Below are 27,646 nucleotides of genomic sequence, written 5' to 3' on the forward strand. Positions count from 1 at the left end.
GGTTGGACTCGATGATCTTAGAGGTCTTTTTCCAACCTCAATGATTCTATGATTCTATGATTATTATCAGGAAAGTAGGGACTTTAAATGTTCTTGCCTCCAGTACACATAAGAGGAAGCATGGCCTTTTCTGACCTGAAACTGCCGAGATTTTCACAGGTGTAAGTACAAGTCTGTAATTGGTTTGTAATAACAGCCAGCGTTAGGAAATTAATAATACAAGTGTTTAGCTCCCTAGAAGCAATTATGTTTTTCTGGATTTGTTTTGAAATACAATTTAACACTTAAGCAGTCAGTAACTTCAAAATCATTAATCTTGTTACTGATTCTTGTGCAGCTTGCTAAGGTAGAATTATGAAAAGCTTTAAATCCAGACTTTCCTACTCTTTCATTTCAGTATAAAATGTTAGCTTACTGCCAATTTCATATAGATTTTCATGAGAGGCTTCCTTGAACATCATAATAATGTTCTGTGTATTAACTAAAAGACTTTTTTGCTTCTATAGCGTTTCTTTCAAACGCTTCAAGAAATCAGTTTTGAAGCATATTGTTCAGTGCCCATAAAGAATTGGGGAGATGTCATTTTTTAATATTTTACAATAGGACTTCGAAGCCATACTTCAGTGGGATAGTTTTTGGAGTAGCTAATAGAAATTTTTTTTTTTTTGGTAGTCTTCCAGCATTATAGTTAAGGTTTTCACTTCAAAGTTTTAACAGTCCCATTTGGATAATTCTCTGTGTGGAAAAGGTTTTTTTAATTCATCAAGTTATTCCCCTGACATTTTTCCTAGCTTACAATACTTACCACTTTTGTCCTTTCTGAGCAGAAGTTAGTCTTTATTTCATTATATTTAATACTTACCAGTGCCCTTTTTATTGTCTTGGTAGTATTAGGAACACAGTTATGGTGTGAAAGCACTTGTTTTATCCTTTTCTTTAAGGTAACAGGACCATGAAGAGAAATTATTGCAGTGTTTATAAAATTGGTTAAATATATTCCAATTTTTCTCTTTTGTGTTGATAAGATTTATAATGTGAGAAGGAGGGAAGAAGGGTCATCTTAAATGTGGTTATGATATTTTGTTGGTGTTCATAAACAGGTTCCTCTTTTTTCTGAAGGGTTGTTTGTTCTTGGTTTTAGTTTTTTATTTTGTTGTTGTGGTTGGTTGGTTTGTTTAAGAAACTGACTTATGTGCCAAGAGGCAAAATGACAGTTAAAATAAAACGCTTCACCAGTGATCTAGTAGTAAAGATGTGAAGTTATGGGTTAAGAACTTAGTTTTGTCTGCTGTTGAAAAATGGAAGTATATAGTTTGAATCTTTATTCCTATGGCAGACAGAATTTTCCAGTGCTAGGATCAGGTATGTGCAGGTTCACACTTTTTTTTTTATTCAGGTTACAGAACAGATAATACTGTATGCCTTTGAAATGTTTGTCTTTGGACAACTACAAAATGGGGATGAGAGTAAATCCTATATACACAAATCCCATATACTTATAAAAATATACTGTATATTTGATCTAAACTTTTCCTAAAACTGTTTCCCTGTTACAAATCCCTGTTACAAAACTGATTACTCGCATAGTATTGCTAAATACACTCCCTAAAACTCTATTTTATTAATGTAATAGAATTAAATATGTATTGATGAAAATATCTATTAATGAGAATAATATACTAATGAACTAGACTTAAGTTGTACAAAGTAACATTTTCTTACTAATTTAAAAAGTTTTTTTTAAAAATGGGGTGAGTCTCCTCCCCAGTCCAAATAGCTTCAGCTTCTGGCAATTCTTGTTTCATGTGAAGCAAAATGAATCCATGTGAATCAAAGAGAATTGAAGTTCTTGGTCATTTTAAGTGAGTTTATTGGGCCTTTTAGTTCTAGCATTTATTTTTTAAATGGGTTATTAATATGAATAGAATTACTGGCATTATGTAGATATGTAGTTGCTGTTACGAAATCCAGTTTAAATGAATGTGCTATCTAGTTTATTTCTCTACAGAAGACAGTATGTAGACATAATTTGTCTTTAAATTAAATGATTGAACAAGGTTATGATACAACGTACGGAACTTTCATTCCCACAAAATATTAAAAAGTTGCAAGTACTGACTGTAATTAATAAACTTCTGAACAAAAGGAAAATACTGCAAAAATATAAACCCCAATGTTTTAATTGGTAGCAAAAATGTCTGTAGCAGTATGACTTAGTGTCTCGTCAGCTTATACAGCTTGTAATTACAGTGGTCTTGGGATAAGGGGTGAGAATGATTTAATCTGTCCTCATGAACTTCGACTCTAGACAAATCTTATAAAGATTCTGAGTCAGGAAACGACTTAGCCTGGTTTTCCTTTTTAAATTTCACACTATTGCAGTTATGAAATAAGGTGTACGCTGGATATCAGAAGGATTTTCTACTTCCAGCTGCAAAAAAGACAGATCTCTCTTGTGATTTCTTTTAGCTCATTGTTTTTCTGAAAATTCAGGGCCATAATTGTCTGTACTAAGAGATTCCAGTAGGGTAATTGGTTGCTGTGGTGCATGTGATGAGACCACTAACATGGACCAACTGCATAATAGTGCCCATGTTAAGATTTCAGCCTGCCCCAGTGGCCTTGCTTAAAGAACGCCTTGTTCATGCTTTGCTGATGCCTTTGCTGCTCAGCTTCCTGCAGCTCAGACCTCTTGCTGAGCAGTGTGCAGCTCTGGAGGCAGAAAAGACTTTGGTGGAGGAAAAAAAAAATTGTAGTTTGTCTTCTAGGTCTTCATAGATGGCCCTGTGTGTGTGTAGGATGAAGTACTGCTGGGAATTGTCCATACTGTGTCTGTGTATATGGAGCACTTTAAATGATAAGAGGTTTGGTTCCCAGCTGGAGCTCTCTGAGGTGACACCTGTCCTTATGGAAATTCACCACATTGCTCTGTGTTCTGTTAGTTAGTTCCTCCATTTCTAGGGGAATCTGGCTGAGGAAAAACTTGAGATTGTATAGCAGGTGCTGCCTTGTTTGTGCATGGAATGGGTGAGGTGGGACAAATAGGCACCTCTAGCTATTGCCAAGGCAAAAGCCTTGAAAGAAAATTGCTTGCTGTACACCACCACCACCATGAATGCACACAGAAGTGCTATATCTGAAGAATTTCATCACCTATGAGAAATGTTTTTGTAAAGGTTGCATTATAACTGCCATTTCCTTTTGTCTGGAGCCTCCATTTCAGCTGCAGATAGTAAATTCTAAGTACCTTGTGAAAGACATGCTTGTTTTGCTGGTGCATTCTATAGGCATAAAGCAGTTGTTTTTCTTGTTACTGGCATGTCATTTACATTAGGATGGCATTTAGAGGCTGATGTCACAAAAAATTTTAAGGTCTTAATAGTCAAGGAAGAGTTGGCATAACAAATGGGGAAAAAAGGTAGAAGATTTTTTTTTTCTTCTTTCTGTCTTCTGGGCCAGGTTGTTAGGAAATAGATACATGTTTTTTTCCTGTATCTGCTTGTAAAAAGTCTCAAGTGGTACATGTTCTTTTGTTTCTTGTTTTTGGCACATGTTTTGTAGCTTAGCATCTTTAGGGGTCATTCTCAGAACTGTTCAGGAGGAGGTTTATAATATCTGAGCAGAGGATTTATGTATTCACGGGACTCTTGAAAAGACCTGTGAGTTATATAAGCTCAACAGCTCACGGGGTTGAGAAGGAATCTGAAATACTAAGATGCATCAGTGGCTCTACGTGCCTGTAGGCTTCAAATTGGTATTGTGATAGACTGACATTACTCAGTAATGTGTTTTTGCAGAATTGTGATTGTAATGTTTTCCTACTTCTTTTCATATTGTTTCTCAGCTTCTTTTATAATGATGGCTCCTGAATCTCTGCTGTCTCTTAGTCGTTGGGATTCATGTTCCTTCTCAAAGTTCCATCGATGCATAGACTTCATCTGTTCAGACAACTAGAGTGAAGGTGGTAAAAGTTCAGGTATTCAAAGGAGATGATAGCTCTTTCTAATCTCTATTTTAATAGCTACAGCTAGCGTTTTTAGTCTATAGTTAAGACTGTTGCCCTCAGGTTTTTAAAGGTGATCTCAGAAGAGAATAATGCCTTACCACCGTTATAAATACATAACCAGAGTCTTTTTCCTTTTCTTTTAATTTTCTTATCCTTTTTACTACATTTAACTGCTATATTGCGACATTACCACTCACATTTTAAACTCACAGAAGTTGGGAAATTCAAATGTATGGTTCCCTCAACAGCCATAAGTCTGCTATATTGCACATTACAGTAGTACTAAAAATCTTCCTTCTAAGAGAGCAACTTTTTATATGTTTCTGCTTTTTTACTCCTTAACTTTCTCAAATACTGCTTTTCAGTTGTGGCTTAAAGTGAGTTTTTACTGGAGAGTTGTGGATGAACTCCATTTGCAAGATGAACTGGGGTGGGAGTGGAAATACCTTCTAAAAACTTAGTGAAGGTTTTAAAAGCTGAAAATGTCCACATAGTAGACTCTCATCTATGAATAGATAAATACACAATTAAACTAAGAGGTTCATAAACAGTTAACTTTGCCTTTTTGTAATGATATCTTCTCCTGAACTAGGTTTTTAGTTATTGCCTGTGGCACTGCAGTTTCGATAAAGCTCTTACAGCTTCATCTCTTCTCTTCTTAGTATATGTATGTAAATAGGTTTGATGACTGAATGTCTGCAGAACTGTCTAATATATAGTCCTCACTTTTTCATATTAGTTTTTCTTCTTCTTTTCTGAAGCTGAACTGCTTTTGTTTTTAGTGTAGTTCAGAAGTGTTCATGTTAAAAGAATTAATCCCATGGTCAGTTTCTTTTGTTTGTTTGTTTGAATTCATTTGTATAGTGCTACAAAGGGCATAAGTTCTTACATGCACTTCTTTTCCTTTGTACTAAGGGAAAGAAGAACAGTAGCTTGGAGGTAGAGGGATCAATATAGTTAATATTATTTCAAGGATGTGTTTTGGGAAAAAAAATAATTAAAATATCTCAGATCTTACCTTCAACTATGAAGTAGAAAAAATAACTTTTGAGGGAAAGATTAACTTGTCATGATGGCACTCGTGTTCCTGTCTGGATTGACTTCTGGTAGGAGTGGTGAAGGTTCTTGTGGTCCATGTAAAGATTAAAGCAGTAGTTTGGAGGAAGAGAAGCTCTTCTGCAAACTGGCCTATGTGGGATCTGGGAGAGAGGAGCAGCTCACTGCAGCCAGAAGGCTGCTGCAGAAAGTGAGCTGGCAAAACTACTGTCGGTATTAGTCATGAGGGGTTTTTGAAGAGGAGAATGATAACTTGAAGCTATGAGGGAGCCGTGGAGAACATGAGCTGTCACCGAGGAAGGAGGGAAGTTTCACAGGAGCTGCTCTGCTAGAGCTGAGCTGCCATTCAGAGGGACCTAGACAGGCTGGAGGGAATGGACCAGCAAGAGCCTTGGGGAGTTCAGGAAGGGCAAATGCAAAGTCCTGTTCCTGCAACTGAAGAAATTCTTGCAACAATAAAGGCTGAAGATTTGACTGGCTGGGAAGGAGCTCTGCTGAAAAGGGCCTGGAGGTCCTGGTGGGCACAAGCAGGACATGAGCCAGCAGGGAAGACCAGCAGCATCCTGTCCTGCATGAACAGACGCACAGCCAGGAGACTGAGCAATCAGACTACTGCAGTCGTTCAGCTGCATCTAGAATACTGGGCCCCCAGTACAGGAAAGACATCAGTAAACTGGAGCGAGCTCAGCAGAGGGCCACCAAGGAACACTTGAAGGCTGAGGGAGCTGGGTGTGTTCAGTTTGGAGAAGGTTTCAGGTGGGCCAGTAGCAGCCTTTGCATACCTTCCTATAGCGTGTGAGCTGAACTATGCCTGTGCTGTTTATCCACAGAGCATTAACAGGATTTTTTTATACTTGTGGCTTGTTCTTGTCTGACTTGTCCTGTCTTCATCTACCATGTGTGCCTTTTGCCTGCATAGTCCTGAACTGTACCTTGGCTTGCCTTCCCCAGTCTTCTCATGAAAGTGTATTGCTGCTATCGTCTTACTTGTTTGTCACCTTTTTACAGGGTTTAGAACAAAATTTCGTCTGTGAACATTCATTATGCTTTATAAATGTACAGTTCTGAAGGAGTATTTTCATTATATGATGACAGACAGCTTTGATCTTACTCGGAGTTCAGCTGTGTCTTTAAAATAGCCCATTTTGATTTTGTGAAAGCTGTTGCCTCACAGTTTTAATTGTATACATCAAGAAAAAAACCACAGCAAGCTTCTAAGCTGCGGTTGTGTAGTGTTGGTGACTATACTGACGTTTAGATTTTTCAGTCTAGGTTGTTTTAAGAGAAGAAAAAAGTTCCCCTCTCCCCAAATTCTATTAAAGGTTAACCACATCATTAAAACATAGCTTAATTTGTTTATGTGAAATCAGATATAACTTTTCTCCTCTAGTGGCAGAGTTGCTTCAAAAGACCCATAATCGCAATGTGCATAGCAGGAATTCTGGAAAGGTAGTAACTGTGGCAGCTGAAAGCTGTGATACCTTTTCCACTAGTTAATGCAGATCAGTTTTCCCAAAATGTGTGGTGTTTTTGGCACTCTGTTTTAGGTACCAGCTGTACGTCAGTCTTGATGAATTTGTCACATGTCCTATAGATATTCCTGGAAAAAGAAGAGCTTCTCTCTCTGCCCACCACTTCTGTATCACATAGTATATTGAATAATTGGAAGCTAAAAATATATGTAATCAGTTATATAGTTGCATTAACTAATTCACTACTAAACTACTATAGTGGTAGAAAATAATGTTTTCATGCAATGTGAAAAATGCAATACGTATCATAGCTGTTTAAGACTACATATCTGGGATGCATTTTTTACTATATTTCATCCTCAGTTATAGAATAATTGTGATGTAATAAAACTGTTTCAGAGCCGTAAGATTTCAGAGCAAAAGAAACTGGCATTGATTTCCCCACTGATGTCTGAGAAGATACAGGCTTTGGACAAAGAGTTTCTGGATTAAATTAAAAAAGAATATTTTATAAAACTTCCCTTGCAGATACTGTATTATATACAGCAATATGTATTATATATAGCCTACTTTTAATGCCTCCATATCTGTATGTAGTAGGATTATGGAAGTGCTAATTTGAATGTGTAGTCTAAAATAATTTACAGTGTACCTACAGTATAATATGGAAATCATAAATTCTGGTAAGTGTACAAGTGTCAGCAGGGGGAAAAGACTATTTGAAGGATTAGGATTTTATATTCCTCTTATCACAAAACAAATCTGAGTTAATTTTAAAAATAAATGTAATAAAATTGGAATCAAGCACATTCTTCAGAAACCTTTTGAGTAGATAACAAAACCATTTGATGGAAACACTACCTTATTTTATAGTTCAGTATCTTTCATATATAGCTTTCTCACCTCTACCAGATCGATACTTGGTGTCTTAATTAAATGCGTGATGTTCAGAACTATTCCAGTATGTAACACACAAGCTTTCAAATGCAGAATTAGTGTTTATAACATTATTTTTTCAGACAATGAGACATCATTTAAAAGAAAAGAAAAAGCAAAGGTTCATCTACTCCCAAAACATTTTTAGAAAAAAACCCAAACCTACTCTTAAAAATATTGCATGTCTTTCAGCAAAAAGATACTGTTTCCTAAATGTGTTGGGGCAAATTGCCTTTTGCCTTGGAGTCTGGATTCGATGTGCACAAGTTTACAAGGGAAAAGTTTTATAAAAAAAATTTTCTAATCCTCAACTAGATGAGTCTCAGAGATAGGCCTGCTGTATGAAATGCCTGAAGGAAAAAACCCATACAGAGTTGTCATTGGTAATACAAAGAATTGGACTCTGACCTTAAAACTGAATTAGACCTTCCTCTTTTGAAAGCCTGTCCTTGGAGAGAAAAATAATGTGCAGGTTTGAATAAATGCAGTTAGTAGGATACAGAAACTACAATAGCATGGACGTCTTTTGTCAAAGCAAAGAATGGGAAGAATTGCTAAGCCAACATAAACAATAGAGTGAAAAGAGCAATACAGGAAAAGTCAGCTCTTTCTGAAGAAATCGAGTTGAATACCTCCGTAATCTGTCAATTTACTGGGCTCCAATCATATTTATTTATTGTACTGTTGAAAAGAAAAGAGAGAAGGGGAAAAGGTGGGGGGAAGCAGTGGCTCAGGAAAAAAATAAAAAAAAATAAAACCTCCATGCTAATACTTGTGTTGAGTTATGGTATGGCATAGCTGATAGTTTCTTTTAATTGGAAAAGAGGGCCACCTGCCTTAGTGACTACAGTGATCTGTCCCCATATCTGGAGTTTTGGGTGAGTGCCCACCACGTGTGTGCAAGTTAAGTGCATTACTGTCTCTGACCTCTGTGGGACTTCAGTTCCTAGAACAAAACTTAAAAGCATAAGCAGAGGGACTAATGAATTCTGGCTGCAGTAGCACAGAGCGTATGTTGTACGTACAGCATGCTACCTGTGCATGCTAAATTCACCACTTCCAGCCCAGTTAGAGTTACGTATTGTGCGCAGGGCATATGCGGTGGTTCTGATGTGCCCCAGTTCAGCTGGATTTGCCGTGCATGTGTTGTAAACAAAAGCATGGTAGAAAAATGGAAGCCCTACCTCTTAGCATATATGTGTTCGTATCTGTATCTCTTTTTCTTCTCTGTCTCACTTGCATTTATGTTTTTGAGTTTGCAGAATGCAATGGTGTTTTGATGCCTGAAATCTTTTCTCAACTGTCTTGCTTCCATTTTAACAGCTACTTTTCCAAAGTTTTGTTGCTCTCTGTTTCTGCATGAGTCACTGGAGTTACTGATAGAGAAATTTGAGAAAAATTCTGTGCTAAAACATAACTGTAACTTAAGGAAAAAAATTGTAATAAATATTGAGATAAATCTTTAATAGTTCCTTTGCCTTTATAAAGGACTCAGGTGCACGGATCTCCCATCATTTGCTAGAATCAAGACTGCTTTATTCCAGTCCTTGTATTTGAACTGAAATACGAAGAGTTTTTTCTAAACTCTTCAGAATGAGGAGAGAAAGTAAGGACAGTTGAACGCAGTCATGCAGGGGGCAGGAGAGAGTTATGGAATTTTTTTAGTGTTGCTGAGAAGGTGAATGAAGTCAACAGTCAGCTCTGACTGGTGTGGTTTCTGCAGTTTTTTTGGTGAACTTAGCTCAGCAAGAAATGTATATGTTGACTGACTTTCCGTAATTGCTGATTTCTACTAGGATGAGATATTTTGCAGTTGTATCTTTTTTTTGTTTGTTTGTTTTCTTTCAGCATTTAGAGGATATAGTTACTGAGTGCTGCTTGACTCTTGGTGAGAGCTTTAAAATCTAAAATTCCTCTGTCAACTTATTCCTATGGTGAACCAGAATACTTTTAAAACCGCAAATTGAGCCAAATCGGCCAAAGCAGAAAATACTTCTTTTAAAAGAATTTTCTATGGCTTATCTGTACACCTGACTTAAAGTATTTAACTCAACTTTTTCTGCTGTGAGAAGGGAAAAAAGGTGGAGTAGACGTTTTCCAGCCAAGATTGCACTGTATGATGATTCTTTCCCATGAACTGAAAAGTCTGCTTCTCTTTAGTATTTCATGGTGAGGTCTGTTAATAAGTTTTTATGAAAAACTTTTGAAGTATACTTATAGTACTTCTTCAATTGATGTGTCTGGACAACTGTAGGTTTCATTCCTGCAAAATCTTGTGCTGAAACATGAGATTGGTCTTGGTAGCTTTGGCCAGAAGGCAAATGGCCGACAGCAGTTGCGAAGGGGGAAAAAAAATAGGTACAGGCAAGCACATTGCAACATTTACCTGAAGTTTCTCAAGTGTCTATAATATGTGGCTCAAATATTCCTGAACTAGGTATTTTCTAGACATAGTAGACTTTCATGACACTTTCTTCCAGGAATCCTTTCTTTTTTTGAACCCAAATACATGGTGTTTTATGTTCTGTGTCATGCAGTGAGTAGTTAACAGCTTAGCTGCATATGGTGTAAAACAGTATCTGCTGTTGTTTATTTTAAATGAGGCCCTGCTAGTTTCATCAGTGCTTACAGTGTTGTAGGAAGTAAAAACAGTGAAATGGCATTTCCTATTTAAGTGAAATGAAAAAATGAACAAGGATATATCAATCTTAGCATATTGGTTGTTTTCTTCTAGGATTCTTCAGTCTGCTCTGGCTTTCACAGAAGGGATGATCACACACTGCCTACCTTTGGTCATTCACATTGCTTGTCTCTGTATTTTCCAACTTTTTTCTATCATACCCTGTTGAGTAAGGTAGGCAGAGGGAGGCAGAGTTGCACATTGCTTCCTCACTTGATGGATTTTGGACGTGAGGGGAAAGGGGGAAGCAAAGCAACTGTCAAACAAAGAGAGCAAAGCCTGGGAACTCAAACTGAGTGAGATCTTTCTCAGCAAGTGCTTTTTTTTTTTTTTTTTGTAAGCAATAAACTTTCAACTTTAGTTGAAACTATAAGCCATAGTGGGGTGTTGGAGAAGTCATTTTGAATGGGGTCTGTACTTAATCCATGACTTCTGTTAATTGGAAAGGATTCTATTTTAAAAAGTACTTTTAAAAAATATTTGAAGCAGTTGGAATTTAAAGGCAAACTCAGGTGTGTTTTGTGTTACAGGAACAGGGAAGAAAATACCTACTTTTAGATGGGGAGAGGGAAGTACAGATTATTTTCTGAAATTAGTTGTGGAGAAGGGCGGGATAGGCGATTGCATCAGTCTGCGAAAAGAAGTGTTTTCTAGTAACTTTTGATTTTAGACTGGGTGGATAACTCTTGCTTGCATAAAGATAAACAATATTAGAGACTAAACAATTTAATCAGGGTCAGGAAAGTGACTCAACTATGTTAAGAATAATTTGATGGAAGAAACATATAATTCATCCTGATGTTCAGGTCAGTTAAGAAAATTTGCAAGTTTTGCCAACTTCAATTTAAACCTTTTGTGCTATTGAATCTGTTAAGAAACGATTTCTTAACTGGAGCTGTAATTCCAGAATGTAACTTTGCCACGTCTATGGCAAGTATGCAGGATGTGGCAGCTTAATTAAGAAGAAATTGGAGGGAAGAAACATATAATTCATCCTGATGTTCAGGTCAGTTAAGAAAATTTGCAAGTTTTGCCAACTTCAATTTAAACCTTTTGTGCTATTGAATCTGTTAAGAAACGATTTCTTAACTGGAGCTGTAATTCCAGAATGTAACTTTGCCACGTCTATGGCAAGTATGCAGGATGTGGCAGCTTAATTAAGAAGAACGTGTTCAATGTAGTATTTGGCGGTACAGGCTTGGATCAGTAGTGTTAAGTTTTTTTCTTTTTTTTTAACTTCAGGTCTCATCCTGAGGGATAGTAGCATTAGGAGAGTGTGTGTGAGTTTTGGAATGTCTTGGTTCCTTGTCATTCTGATCCCATATTCATGCATGAGTGGCTTTAAATTTGTGTTCTAAACTTCTGATGTCTTTGCTTACTTCTAGTGATTTTCTCTTTTTAATAATTTGTTAGCCAAAAGAGGAGAATCTTGATGTTTAAATATTAAATGTGTGCACGTCTTTCCTTACTATTTTGCATGACTTCTTTCTCTCAATAACAACAAAAACAACCAGTGAAAGAACAGCCAAACCAAAGCAACTTTCCCAAGTTTCTCCTGGGGCTCTGAGATTATAGGGGAAGACTTATTCAGATGGGATGCTCTTACTTGAGAGAGCCGTTAAAAGTCTGCAAGTGACTACTTGGAACAGGAATTTGCTTTCAGAGTAAATGCAATAAATGGTATCTGCTGCAATTTTCTAATGGAGCTTGATATAATTATTTACTTGTCATGTGTCCCTCCCTCTATTGCTCCCCCATCAGTTAAGTGTTTCAGAGACTCATGCAAAAGCCAAAGTTTGGAAGAGAGGGGGAGGGGCACAGTTTGTGTTCTTTTTTTTTATAGAATCATAGAATCATTTAGGTTTAGGAAAAGACCTTTAAGATCATTGAGTCCAACTGTAAACCTAACACTACCAAGTCCACCACTAAACCATGCCCCTAAGCACCAGGTCTACAAGTCTTTTAAATACCTTCAGGGATGGTGACTCAATCAGTATGTTGCCTTAATAAGGAGTGGGTGAGAAAGAGACTGACAGAGAGGGGCTGACTTTGTTTTACAGGTTACCTAGTACCATTCATGCTGTTCTTAGTGGAGCTATGGGAAGGAGACTAAGGGAAGGGCAAGGTGTGGTGTGAGTGCTCCTCTCAGCTTGGCTTTGTGATTCTTCAACTTCTGAAGCTGCCCAAGCCCTCAGGCTCCTTTGAGAGCCAACTGGTCCTTGCCAATGACTGAATCTCTTTTTACCCCTCATGTTTATGAATAAAGATTGTTAAAATGATTTGATGTGGTCAAGTCTTACAGACCCATACTGTATCTGCGATTTTTTTTTTTAATGCAGTAAAATAACAAAACCTTCGCATTACAATTCTTGGAGGCAGAACACTGGTTAAGGTATTAGTATGTGTGTAGCTAATGTTGGGAAAAAAAGCTATCTGTAATGTGAAATCGGAGTTGTTACCTGAAAATCTCCTCTCACTGTTATTTTCTCATGGTAGTTCAGCTACAATTTTGCAGACATGATTTGAAACAACTTCTAAAATGAAGCCCTTGTCTGTCCTCTGCTGTATAAAAGCTCTTGTTTTCTTTTTTAACAAAACCAAAAAAGACCCTCCCCAAACAAAACAAAACCCAAACCAACCAACCAACCAATCCTCCCTGAAATGTCTCCTTAAGCCTAATGGGGAGTGAATGGAAAAATTTTACTATAAAAAGAAATTGTTCTGGGCAATAAAATTTTGTCCAGTTTTCTTTTACACTTAATAAAACATGGAAAAGGAGAGCATTATTGATTGTAACCTAAAGACCTCCTCATACTGTTTGGAAAGGAGTGTTAATCACACTTTGGCTTTTCTGTTATTTGACATTTCAACTGATAAAGAGAACTTTTTCACTGCAAACTGGTCCTTCCATAATAACACTCATGTATGACATTTGAAATATGACCATATTAATTTATGAACCCAGTTTTAAACATTAATATTTAAAATTAATTGATAAATTATGTTATCTAAGACTTAAACAAACAACAGCCACCCCAGTCCCCTAAGTACATGGGCTGATGATGAATCTTTCCAAAATCAGGAAGTGACTTTATTCCTGGTGCTTATACCATAAATGTTAATTTGGAGTGTTCTTTATTAATTATTTTTCAGTGATGTTACTACATGGTGCCTAATTATAAAGATAATTGTGGAGCGTTTTGTCCAGCTGAACTGGAACTGAACGCAGATGTTACTATAGCCGACACACAGGGATTAGCAGTTTTCAATCTTTTCCCCTCCTTTCTTTTGACTTTTATAGCCTGCAAATGTGTCTCTGCCAATTTATTGCTGGATTTTTACTGCATGTTTCATTCGGAGGGTTGGAATTACTATGGATAAAACACAGGGTGTTATTGTTAGTGCACAGAAGAGGGAAAGAAAGGGTGGCTGACCTCCTGGGAGAAATATGTGTGTGTACAGGCCGGGCAGTTAGTATGGACATGCCTTGCTTTGTTAAATGTGTTTAATGGCTGTTGCTAAATGAGATGGAATTACTGATTTTTAGTTTGTTGTTTTGACTCTTACTATATCGTGAAATTGATTTGTTTGTTGGAATTGTTTCTTTTTAAGCTACTGAGTTACAGTGCTGCTCTTCAAGGGGTGATAAGATTGTGTCAGTTGTTAATTTATAGATGGGGGTTGTCCATGTAGTATTGCTGTTTATTATCAGGGTCAGGAGAAAATCAGTGAGATTAAAAATAGCTTATTGCTCCAGTATGCTGAAACTTTAATGTCTTTACTTTGTACATGTTTCTTATTTCTACAAATGCCAGAACCTATATGGCTCTTCTCTTCCCCCTTAGTTTATGTTCTGTGTAGTCTGACCTGGTTTTCTCGGGTTTTACGCTGCTTAAACAACTAGCCTACAACAGTGAGCCATAAGTAATCATTCTAGTAATAACCTGTGGTGTTCTTAAACTGCATTTTAAACCAATTTTTTTTTTTTCTCTTCAACCTCAATATTTAGAGAACATTTCACTGTGGAAGTTTGTAGTGAGAAAACTACATTAAACTTAATTGAGAAGATCAGTACAGCAGAGCATATCTTGTTTCGGTTCAGTACAAGAGTTTGTACTAAATATAAAGAATTATATTTTTTTTAAGCTGTGAAGATCATAGGTTTTTGCTCATTTCAGTCTTCTGTGACAGCATATGAAGTCAGAATACTTACTGTGAAGCAGTAAAAATTCTTAAAGCATGTAGTAGGTTTTCCTTTTTTTTTTTTTAAAAAAAGGTATGGTCAGTAAGAAAATAAATTTATTTTTTTTAGTGGGTCTTTAATGGTATAGGTATAATATGTGTTTGTACAGATAATATCATACAGGCAAAATCACACTTGTATAGCTTCGTTAAGAAGTGATAAATCTTAAAGAATTGATACTGTAATTGAATTACATGCTTACTGTGAATTCACTGAGTAAAGTTTCTTCTGTTATACCAGTTACAAGCAGGGGACATTGAAAATTCTTCCATGGAATGAGCAGAAACATCGTGAAGAAGATTGGTGTGAAAAAGCAGAATGCAGGTAAGTATATAGAAAAAGCAAAAAGTTTATTCTATATTTATGTACATTTCAGATAAAGAATTTACTTACTAATTCTTAAAATGTGGGAAATACCCAGTAAGACTCACTTCTTATTTTTGTGCACACTAACTTGTGTTTTCAGTTTTCTTAGTGAGACTGACTGAGCAAACACTCTTTCATGTTACAGCATTATGTTCAGTGTGATTATGTGATGAGTAACTTTTACAAATGGATGTGAACATTTGGGGGGAGGTTACTGTTGGAAATCCTGATTTTTTTTTTTAATTTTTTTTTTTTCCTTCCCTGTTACTTGTCAACCATAACATTATCATAGCAGCATTAATGCATCACAAAACTGCCTTTCACTGTGTGAGGAACAGATGGAAAGCAGAGGTTGGGCATACCTGTGTCTTTAGTAGAGAGGATTCTTTCTTTCATGATCTATCTCATGTTTGGAATATCTTAGTAGTTACTTTGCTGACAAAAATTAACACTTATTGTGATTGGCATTTGAGTCTCATCAAATTATTGGTGTAATGGTAGGTTGATTATATCACTTTCTTTCAGAACAACCAGAAGTTTCAGAAAAAAAGACTGATGTGAAAAAAATGCAAGCACATGTATACTTAAACATATACTTCTTTTTTTAAAGGATGATTGTTGAACCAACTTTACAAGATGAAGGCGAATTTCTGTATGAAACGCAGCCTGAGTTGCTGAAGTACAGGACTACTAACCTCTCAGTAGATCTCGTTACCAGTTGGTATTTGAGCAGAGCACAGGAAATTGAAAAATACGCAATGCAGGTGAGAATAGCAGTGAGGAAACGATGATGGCTGACTCGGGTTGGTCAGCCTTCTTCAACAGAATCCTGTCTTAATGAGTATTGATGGGACGCTTTTCCTTCAGTAATATACGCTGTGTCTCAATCTTCATTATGGCTTTTGAAGTATTTGTTTTTTTTCTTTTGCAGTGTACTTATGCTTGCTCTAAAGTTTACTCAGCCAAATAATTGATCCATAGGAATGAATAGGAAGCCAGTAGATTCACTTTCACTTGGCTTACCGTAGCAGACAGTAGCACTTTCGTAGTCCATGAAAAATATTTACCCCATTACATTTTATGTTTGTAACTGAGGGAGGGAATGTTGTGCACAGAGTATCAGGAAACGTGTTTTATTATCTGTCACATGATACTGTGCCATATATATTGATATGTGGCAGTCGTGTGTCACTCATGCCAATATGTAGTACTGTCAATGATTTCTTCCTGGCAGGTTTATTGTGTGTCTGTGGGACTACCATGCAGTTTATTTTTGCTTTATTTTCTTCATATTTTAAAAATGTTTGAAGCTCTATATGGTAAAGATAAGCATTGCAAGTAAGAATAGAGCTCATCACTGACGTGCTCTAGTATTTTATTGCTTCTCAAGCCAATTTAGCTGCATGAAAAGGAGATTGGTTGGAAGTATCACTATGAGTTAGTTCTGATGGGTGAGTGCTTTTATTCTTCAAGTTTGCAGTCCTCCAAGGCTCTTTAATCATAGTTCCCTGTGATCTTAACAGCCTATCAGTAGGTATGGAAATAAAAGCAGCTTCCAAGGATCAATTAAATTACTAACATATAAATGAAATTGCATTCTACTCTTCCAGACTTATGTCTGCCTCACTGAATATGTACAGCCAATATTGCATTCTTTGAAATCGAAACAAAATCTTTCATATAAAGGTATTTTCAGTCACCAGGGAAAAAGACTGTCACTTTCTTCTCTGAAATAAAATGCAACAATTAAAATTATTAATTCATGGTCAGCTAGAAAAGTCATGTACATGCAGAGGTATGCATAACTTCAGTCAGTTAACTGATTATCTTAGTTTAAAGCAATGCTTCATATTCCATACAGTCAGATGAGGTGATGTATCTCTGTGTGTGATCTCCAGAAGGAATAGTATTCTCCTAATTTACATGCATCAATAGGATGCATCTGGGTCAGAAGCCTATAATGGCATCATCCACTAAGACTAAACATTTTATTTGGTCTTTATAAAGCTGAGAAGAGCAATCCATTTAGGAATATACAGTCCACAAAAACTTAGAATTGCCTACTAAGCAAAAAGAACAAGGAAAAAAAGACACACAAACAGGACACAGGCAGGACACAGAGTGGTCTTGAAGTTGTTTTTTGGCAAACAGTTGTACAGGAGGGGTTTTTTATTATTTTTCAGGTGGACTGTGCTCTGTCCCTTGTTCGTCTTGGCATGGAGAGGAATATTCCTGGTCTGCAGGTGCTTTGTGACAATCTGATCACTCTTGAGACAATAGTTTATGAGACTGATGGTGATCGAACCTTAACTTTGAAGGAACTTGTAGAGATGAAGGACATTGAAAAGCTGAGGCTGTTGATGAACAAAGTAAGTATTTTGAATAAATCAGTAAGCACACCTTGATTTCCAGTAATTTAGGTTACCCTAGATCCTATGTATATAAAGATACTGTTAGTGGCTGACATTTTTCTGATGAACCTCCATCTTTAATTCAACAAGAATGCAACACTTCTTCTGTTCCTTTTTTTGTTGTGGTGGGTTTTTTTCTGTCTTTATTTGTTTTTAACAAATGCTAAAATGGCTCCGTTTTCTCAGACCTGTTCTTTGTCCTAGGCACAGGAGTAAACGTTAATAAATCCAGTCTTGTAAAAGCTGTGAATTGCTTTCTCATTGGCCCTTTCTAAAGGATCTTCAGTGTGGCTGTTGATGATGCTGCAGATACAACAACAGTGAACGTTTTCCTTGGATGTTTTTTGGTGTCTTTAAATATTGGCAAAAAATCTTAATATTTGCCTCTGCAGCATATGTGTGTTTTTCATCTTCTCTGTGTTCAGCCTGTGCATGACATTTCAGAATAGAAAAAGACCTTTTGGAAAGGTTGAAAAATACCTAGAGATTGAACGGGGCTCTGAAATTCAGTCAAAGGATATGTAAGCACCAGAGGAGAATACTCATGCACTTGAAGGTCCTCAGGATTTTCCAAATCTTGCTAGGATTTATGTAACCACTAATCATTTGTTTTTCTCTTGCATTCTTGCCTACTGAAAGTAATGCTACTCTGACATGAATGCAAGCTGATCTTTCACTCATTCCGAAACTGCAGGAGGAAGACAGCTAGGCTTTCCTCGTGTAATGGGCTTTACTCCTGTACTGCTTGGTTTCTCCAAGCCATCGGGTAGCAAAAAGATGATGGATTGTTTCAGTGCTTCATGATGTAGCCATCTGTGCAGCAGTGGTGGCTGTCAGGCTTCACCTGTTGTTTGAGATAGGTGAAGATACTGTTTCAGTTATATTGATCAAAATATGTTCTGTTTGTTTCTTGGTTTTCTTGTTTGTTTTGGACAATGAAGCTGAACTTTGTTCTTTTTTTCCTCTCTCTAACTCATTGCACTTTCCAGTCCTGTGATGAAAAATACGTGAAGAATGTTTATCAGTGGATGATCCCTTTTCTCCACCGCTGTGAAAATCAGTCCCCTGGTCTTGCAAATTCCCTTTTTAAAGATTATTTAGTAACATTAGCAAAGGAAGACCTGACTCTACCTCTGAAGATATTTCAGAATTCAAAACCTGCTGTAAGTATAGAGCTCTGATGATTCTACTGTTTCTTTGGAAATTCTTGTCCTGAAGAGGTGAATTCATAAACAGGGTTAGTTCATCTTCTAAATCAGATCGTCTCTCTGATCTTTGCCTTCTTCTTGGGCCCAGGATTTGTTATGTTTTAGAAAACATTAATCAACAAGTATTGTAGCATAAGTTATGATGCAACTAAACTGTCCTTGATGAGATTGTTAAACAAATGTAACTATGATCTTGACCTAGTAGAACAAAAATTATTGTAAAGACTCTTCTTTGAAGTAATTTTATGGTGATGTGTTTAAAGTAAATTCCTGGCATACTTGCTTTTTAAAAAATGGCTATGAAAGAGTTTGATCTCACTAATATTTTTTTCCTGAGGAATTTACTAGCAGTAGATTTCAAGTTATTTCTTCCCCCCCCGCAACAAATGTAAAGAATAAAATGGGGGCCATTAGGATGGAACCAAGAGCTCAATGAGTAAGGGGTGAAATTACCTTCAATGTGAGTATTTCATGCTGCTTCTACAGTTTAATTAATTATTCCAGGGCACATAAGCACATTTTTGCATATTATTGAATATTCTAAGTGTATGGACAGAAATTAACCACTGAAGGAAAAACACGGCTATTTTATATATGTTGATACTGTTGTACATATTAAAAAAATGTGACAAATGTTTGCAGCAGTTGCCTTCCTCTGCCCTGCACCGTCTCCACCTCTCAAATTCAAAAAGGGTATAATGGTGTATCACTGTTCTTTCCAGTGTCTGCAGTGTAGGAAACTAGCAGAGTTATGTTTCAGGTTGTAACTTCAACAGGTACTTAACTAAGTTGTTAGCAAGAGACCTTCTAATTACAACTAAAGACAATTTATTTACTTGGAGTACACATCTTTTTATATTCAGAAGAAACTTAACTGTTGAATTAGAAACAGAAAACTAAAAATAATGTGCTTTCTTCTCTTTTTAGTGTCAGCAAAAAATTATTCCTGATCAAGACCAGCTTATGATTACGGCATTGGAATGTATTTATAGTTGTGAACGAGATGACCAGCTCGCTCTCTGTTACGATATTTTGGAATGCCTTCCACAAAGAGGATATGGGTAAACATTTTCAGTTAGTTATTTGTAAATATTTTAGATATGTTAAATAGTTGTGAATTAATGCTTTAAAAATAGTTAAGTCATTAAAGAGTAGGTAATGTTACTGGAATATTCTGTTCGTATCTGAGTTGCCGTGGTCATACGTACACTTGTGCTGTATATATACTCTACCAAATAATGCAACAAAACATGATTTAAAGTAGCAGCCTAGACCGAGGTTTCTGTGTTAGTTTCTTAGACTTTTATATCCTGGTGAACTGAGACCAAGTGTTAGTGCTATCTTACTGGTCTTGTCGGTCTTGTTACAGTTAGTGGCGTCTCGCACTTAGCTTATAAGCACCAATATGGCCACGTGAGAGAGGTCTCTATATGGAAGACCTATATGAAGGACAAGTAATTCTTGAGAAAGTGAAAGCATGAGGAGGAGATGTAAACTATTGTCCCAATACCTTTTACATGTAGGAAGGAGAGAACCTGAGAAAAGTGCAGGAAAGAAGGAAAAGCTCTGTTCTTGGGAGATTGAGAGACCCTCTCAATTTTAGCTATCCTTCTAGCAAGAAGCCAACAGTTTTAATCTTTTCAAGCAAACATATATTTGATTTTCATCAAGGAATGTTTCAAACTGCTTATCTTTATATCTATGTAATATGAATTATATAAAGAAATTACACAAGTATGGAGATATATATATTTAATATTAATTGTATAATATCTTTGCAGGCCTGAAACAGATAAAACTAACACTATTCACGATGAAGTAGATGAACTGGAACAAATTCTTAGGTATTTAATTTTGCTAAAATAAGTAATGTGTTCTTACAGAAGTCACTAGGCATAGCCAAGAACTTTTTTCTGACAAGAAAGCAGCAAGAATATTTATCTTGTTTTTAGTGCCATTGACAAGATAATCTCTAAGTTTTTTGTATTGGGAACTTTAGCTATTTGAATATTATAAAACTGCACAGATATTTTCCTTGGAATAAAAGTCTTTTTTTGGAGGGGGAGGAAGGTTACTTCTGAAATATTTGGGGAATTTGTTTTGATCTTGATACTCTGTAGTGCTTTGAGTGATCAAAAATTAGAAGTTGTGAAGATAGGTCATCAGGTTATTGCTAATATGCATTTACCCTACCGTATTAATTTTTTTTGAGTAAATAATGTTATTTTGGCTAATCTAAACTGTTACAGACTTTATGGAGACTGTTTGCATTTGCAGTACATTGTCTGAGACAGCTTTATTTAAGACTGCTGCAGCAGAGGTAGTTGTACAACTGTGCAGAAATAAAAATTTTGACTATTCATTTACAGTGTGTCAGAACTGTTGGAGAAACATGGACTTCAGAAACCTGTTTCCTTTGTGAAAGACACAAAGGACAATGCGGAGGAGGCACGGAAGCTGATGATTAGACTGACGAGGCACACAGGTCGCAAGTTAGTATTCAAAGGGGAATGGGAGATAAGAGGGAAAGGACAGTAAGGTAACAAGTACTTATTGTCAGAGAGCGTACCTGCCTGTTTTGTTGCAGTAGGGAACCGTAGTGTTCAAACAGAACAGGTGTACGTAAAACACATTTGCTAAACTGATGGTTAACATGATGAGTGTTTTGGCTGCATTCTCTGCATTCAAAAAACTCTGTCTTCCTTCAGAGTTGTTTCAATATGTTTGTGTTCAAGTAAACAAGCCTAAAAGGCATACTGGCTGCAAAATACTGCAAGATGATGAACGGTAAAAGTTAACATATTGCAAATTAGGTCCTTTAAGAGCTATTTAATTTTATTGAGAGTGTAGGATTTGTAAAATAATGCTTTCTTTTTTTTTTTGGCATGTTTTCTTAGGAGCTCTTGTAATAGGGTAATTTATTGATTTTATGTATTGATTCTACTTCTTCCAGTATATTTTTTTCAATTTTTCTGCTTAAGAACTACTTCATTTAACTTGTCTTCCAACTGTAGATGAATTATTACATGGCCCTTGGCATAAGCAGATGAAAAGATTGAACCTTGGGACAAACAGCCATCACTGTGGGTTGTTCTTGTTTTTTTTTTTTTTTTTAATTTAAAGTAAACACGCACAACAGTTTATCGGTGATGGTAGGGCAGTATTTAGCTTGGACAAGCTGAAAGCTTTTTGAGTTCTAAAAACCTTTCTTTAAAAAGATGAAGTCAATGCCTCTGTAGGAAAAATGTTGATTTTCCACTTTTTGTAGAGACCCTTTTCTTTGCCAAAATGAAAGCTAATGCCACATGAGAAAATCACTATTAGCTGGAGTAGCTTGTGTAGCTTAAAAAAGTCATTTTTAATCTGAAAGGCTCAATATAATGTCAAAAAACCTTCATAGTGTTTTTACTAGTAAAACTTTCAATAGAGCACGTGAAGTTGTGTAGGAAGCTTTGTGGGTAAACAGAGATTCGTGGATCCAGAGGGTCAAGAATCTGAATACCATTCCAGTTTAAGGAACAAAATAAACTTGCAGCTCTATTCGCCTGTGACTTCAGGGAATTGATTAGTCCTCTGAGATTGCCTACAATGAACAGCATCTTAATGATCTTCAGTTGCTGTTACAAACTTGTTTTTACCCAGCTGTTCTTGGATCAGCAGTAAGATAGCACTTCCAACTTTCTGATGTACTATTGGAAGTTATCAAAACCTACTTGGGGGATCTTGATAAAGATTGCTTGAATCCCTATCTTATACCACAGAAGACAGGCAGAAAAAACACTTTGGGTACTACATTGTTGTTGTCAAACAGTTTTTCCCACAGACACTGTTTTAATGTTAATTAACATCAAAAGCATTCTGTCTTTAAATCACTTTTGGTTAAAAGTCCAATTAAAGACTGAAATAATGTTTGAGAAAACTCATATTTTTGGTGATGGCACTGCAATGTTATCTACTGCTTTTCTTTAAATTTGTTGAGGAAGAGAATATTTAATTTTACAAATGTTTGTAGGCAACCATCAGTCAGTGAGGCACACTGGAAGGAATTGCTCCAGGATATGTTAGACATGCAGCAGAAAGTATATACATGCTTACATTCAGATACTTGCTATGAGGTGAGTTTTATGTTTTCTTACTGATTTATGTCCCAAGTAAGCTACAAATTCTTGTTTTGTATTGTTGCTCACAAACATAAATACATTGTCATGTGTTATGTTACTTTGTTGTCCACTGGCTCTTTTTTGGTATTTTCATTCAAATCAGAAACTTCCTGTGTTAATTCATTTCATCAGAAGCCCCTCTAATAAATATCCTGTATATCTTTTACTAGAATTCAACTTTTTTTAAATTGAGTCAATTTCTTGAGACTTTGTAATTCTATGTACAAATGTGTTTAGTAATAATTCAACTTTTTTTAAATTGAGTCAATTTCTTGAGACTTTGTAATTCTATGTACAAATGTGTTTAGTAATAATTCAACTTTTTTTAAATTGAGTCAATTTCTTGAGACTTTGTAATTCTATGTACAAATGTGTTTAGTAATAAACACTTAAAACTAATGAAAACAAACAATCTTTTAGTTAAATGTTAGCTTCAGCCAAGCGTTTCTTAAACGTGACGTTCTGGTTTGATAATATTATCCAAGATCATTATAGGATTATGGACTTTCTACTGCTTGCAGTTGAAGTAAAATAATGTGAGATAAGAAATCTAATTTCATTAAAGGAAAAAAAAAAACCCGCATGTGCATAAACACGAAACCTATGTCATTAATATTTGCTAAGGACAGCTATTAGACTGATGTAGAATTTGCTGAGACATGTATTGTTTATCTACATTTTGACTTCAATATATTGCAGTTTATTACAGAAACAGTGCCGTGTCCACTTTAGCAGGTGCTTAAATAGTCACATCTTTTAAAAGTTTAAGAGGGTTTTATTACATTTTGCAGATTTAATTGCTTATGATTACCAATCTGATTAGCTCTTGGGAGACGTTTTGAAAGCAAATTGGAAAAAAAAAATTGAACGGAAAAAGCAATACTATTCAACCTATACATAAAAAAAGTCACTCTTTCTCTGTAGTTGTACAATTTGAAGTTGCTCGAAGAGAACTGCAATGTATTTAATGTTCATGGTTTTGTGATAGGCTAAGGCTTAGTGTACTTGAAATTCTTTTTAAGTGCATTTAAAAAAATTATAGTACTAGAGAACTCTGAAAATAATAGCATTTGCTTTGCTCTGTTCTTAATATAAGTTTTTTATTAATATTAAATTATTTTTTAACCTCTGTACCATATGATTAAAAAAATACAACAGAGGGTTTTGGAAACATAATCTATGAATGCTGAAAATGCTTTCAAATGTAGTACTGTCGTATGCAATTATACTTTGGTAACTTCAAAATTGAGAAATTGATGAGGCAGTAAGGATTTGCAATCACATGTGAGGTTTGTATTGGGATCTTTTTTAGCATGATGCTTATTCTATTGTGCTTGCATGCAAAGTGAATCCTGTCCTCTTGAAGGACTTCATGTCCATATATTTTGAGAGAGGTAAATTGTATGTATGTGATCTTTAAGGAAGAAGGGTCAGCTATTATGCTTTGCATCTTTCACTGTTCCTTGAGGATTAATATGTTGTGAAATGGAAGATGATCCAATTGCATGACGTTTTTTAAGAAGTGCTGAACTGTGTTCCTTTCCAGAGCATGAGCTGGTTTGGAGAGGTTCTTCCTAGTGAAAAAATACTTTAATTTCAAGACGCGATTGCACAGGGTGCTAGATAATCTCATCTATGCCCCCTTTCTCACGAAAGATCGGGCCAGATGGTCTTTTGGGGTCCCTTCCAACCTGGGCTCTTCTGTGATTCATTGAGTCTATTTAATTTGTTACAAAATTTAAAACTTTTGATAAAGGCCACATTGTTGCAGCTGCGATATTTTCTGAAATGGTTAAACGCATATGTTGCTCTTCATTAGGACAACACTGACTGTGTTTAAAAAAAAATTAAAAAAAAAAAATTTTTCTAAGGAATTGAGATTATTTTGAGTGTCTTAAAGTAGGCCAAACTTTGACCTGAAAATAAGTTCAGTGTTTTGTGGCAGATGCAGTATTATATTAGTATGCATTCTTTGAAGATAGTCCTGACTGAAACTTAAAAAACATCTTATATGCTCAGTTCTAAATATTTTTAGTTTCTTCAAGGATACAAAATTTCTTCTCATATGTTGTTGGTTTTAATACTAAACTGCCTTTTCTGATTCTTACATCCTATTAACACCTCAGAATGTAAGTATAAATAATTTCTCATCTCTAAGTCGTACTGTAAAAAGGCAGTTAAGCTTTCTTCTTCAGGAAGTAGAAACAACTAGCTACTAGTTAATTTTAGCTTTACTTAAATAAATTGTGGAAATACTCTCCTTGGTAGAAGTTACATTTTCTGCTCAGACTGAATAATATTCTTTTGACTTCAAAGATCCTTTTATTCAAAGGGGTTGGTTCCATACAATGCAGATAAGCTTACTTGAAGCTGCTGCTGCAGATTATTAAATTATTGTTCTTTCTTTTAGATATTTACAGAAAGTCTTTTATGCTCAAGCAGTATAGACAATATCCACTTGGCTGGGCAAATGATGCATTGCAGTATTTGGTCAGTGGATCTACCAAGTTCATCAAAAGGGAAGCCACAGTACCGAGTCAGCTATGCGAAAAGTATCGAACTAGTTTTGGCTGCTGGCAGAGAATATTTCAATTCTTCAACGAGTTTGACTGATAGCTGTATGGATTTGGCCAGGTATACTTAACAATTATCATATATGTAAATACATATTGCTCTTTTAATTGGAACTTGAATTTTGTTTTCCTTGCAAGAGGGGGTGAATCTTACGTGGGTTTATTTCTCTTAATGTAAAATTACATGGTAAATGGAAACAATATCTTTGGCTTCTGTAAGATTTTTTTGGGGTTTGTGTGTTTGTTTTGTGTTGTTTGGGTTTTTTTTTGTTTTGTTTTGTTTTTTTTTCCCCTGCCTTGCTTTGTGTGTGTGTGTACACCATTGCTGTCCCTGGTTGCTGGAATGATCTATTATAGAATTCAGGTTGAAGAAGAAGAAGAAGAAACATGCAAGTCTTTCGAAGAATTCAGGTTGAAGAAGAAGAAGAAACATGCAAGTCTTTCTCTGTGGATAAGAAGCTTTTTGTGTGTGTCATCTGAATCTTTTCCACATTATGGCATTGAATGACAACTGTGGCCCCCAGTTACTATCACAACAGAAAATAGCATTTTGCTGATTCTTCCTTTTCTTATTTTGGTCTTTCCTAATTCTGAGAGTTCATTTGAGGCTATCTGTCTCTCTTTGTTACATTAAGAAATAAGCCAAATAATTCTTCAGAAAGGAATTCAGGCATAGAGCAGCCTTGGAGGTTGCAGTGTGGGTGTTCGTTCTTGTATAGATTTAGATATGAAAGTATTTTCTTTTACAGTTTAGGTGCAGATAGGTAAAATAATCGGGTATTACCGATGTAGAAGATTGATGCCTTGGTTTCCCCCAGATATTTAAAACAGAGGCATGTCTTAATATTTCCAGCCTTTGCCTTTTATTCTAAGAATTTGCTGTTTCATTGGTATTGTTTTTATGTGTTAATCCAAGTGAGTTTTTCTTTTTCCTTAAGGCACTTAAAAAAAAAACAAAACACAACAGCAACAAAAAAAAACAAAAAAACACAAACCAAACAACAAAAACCAAAACAAAATCCCATAACCAAACAAAAATACTGATGTCTCAACTACAAAGGAAGACATGTCTTTATAAAGTACTACTTTCACTTAGACATGAGTACACTTACCTACTAATTACAAGAAAAAGATTAAATTATTTTTCTTCCCCTCAAGATATAACTGCATCTTGACCTATAATGGTAGGTACATACATGTTACCATTTTTTTTTTGAGTACTGACTATAGTAGTACAGTCAAACTGTTTTTAATTAATTACAATTTTTCAAATTAAGAAGTTTTCTCAATAAAATATTGTTACTATAAAGTTTTATGGATTGACAAATCATATATTTTCTGTTAGGGATTAAAGGAAGAATATTTTTGCAGTTTGCCTTGAGTGATGGTTATGTTCTTCATAACTTAACTAGAAAATGAGTGAAAAAGCATTGGTTTTTTTCCTCCCTAATCACTTGCAGCTTGTTCCTCTCTCCCATCCCAAATGCACACACAGATAAATATATCTGATGAGGATGAGGTTTTTGTCTTTTATTTTTGTGGGGTTTTGTTCTTTGCTTTTTTAGTAAAGGCATTATTGCCTTAAGTCAAAGTTGGAAGACAGTCACTTTTACAGTATTAATTATATAATGCTAGCTCTGTTTCTACCTTTTTATTGAAAACACAGTTTATTGACTGTCATTACTGCTTATGAGCACTCTAGGTAAATACTTGCTTTGGAGGCCTAAAAGGCCCAAGAGTCACTGGCTTTTTTAAAATTTATCTTTATTTTTAAATATATATTTATATGAATATAATTTATTATTATTATTTTTTTAAAATCAGTTGAGCCTTTTTACATTTTGGACACCAGGGCAACTAGATATACTGTGCAAAAGTTGCGATCACAATGAAGCAGGTGCATACACTATTACAGTATCCAAATTACAACTGAATTTTATCTGTATGCATATAACTGCCACAGTTAAAATCTCTCTATTAGCTACTTAGTTGTATGGGGAGAGGATACTGTAGTGGTGGGATTTCCTCTATGTGTAGGAGAGCAGCCCTCGTCTGTCTGGGCTAAGCTAGGAGGCAGAGAGATTGGTTGGTTTTCGCAGGTGAGTAGCTTCATTTTAGAGCAGCAGGAACAAAATGCACAGTTATTTGGAAGAGACCTCTTGGGTCAGCAGTCCAGTCCTTTGCTGTTGCATGTGGCACTGTAATATAATGTAGCCTCACCTCTGTGCCTGGGAAGGTCATGGAAGAGATCCTCCTGGAAGCTCTGCTAAGGCACATGGAGGACAGGGAGGTGATTCGAGGCAGCCAGCATGGCTTCACCAAGGGCAAGTCCTGCCTGACCAGCCTAGTGGCCTTCTACGATGGAGTGACTACATCAGTGGACATGGGAAGGGCTACAGATGTCGCCTATCTGGACCCCTGTAAGGCCTTTGACACGGTCCCCCACAACATCCTTCTCTCTCAACTGGAGAGGGATGGATTTGATGGGTGGACTGTCCGGTGAGTGAGGAATTGGTTAGATGGTCACATCCAGAG

General features: G+C 35.9%; 1 protein-coding gene across 1 annotated transcript in view; it reads left to right on the plus strand.

Moving 5' to 3' along the window:
* The window catches only part of NBAS (neuroblastoma amplified sequence), a 219,080-nt gene that overhangs the window by 41,851 nt on the left and 149,583 nt on the right, over positions 1–27,646 (plus strand). The window contains 9 exon segments of the mRNA XM_009275562.2: positions 14,634–14,717; positions 15,370–15,523; positions 16,943–17,128; positions 18,160–18,333; positions 19,306–19,439; positions 20,160–20,222; positions 20,748–20,870; positions 22,391–22,493; positions 24,949–25,172. Coding sequence (XP_009273837.2) covers positions 14,634–14,717; positions 15,370–15,523; positions 16,943–17,128; positions 18,160–18,333; positions 19,306–19,439; positions 20,160–20,222; positions 20,748–20,870; positions 22,391–22,493; positions 24,949–25,172 — 1,245 coding nt within the window.

Source organism: Aptenodytes forsteri, unplaced genomic scaffold (assembly GCF_000699145.1).
Source record: "Aptenodytes forsteri isolate BGI_AS27 unplaced genomic scaffold, ASM69914v1 Scaffold94, whole genome shotgun sequence".
Taxonomy (NCBI): domain Eukaryota; kingdom Metazoa; phylum Chordata; class Aves; order Sphenisciformes; family Spheniscidae; genus Aptenodytes; species Aptenodytes forsteri.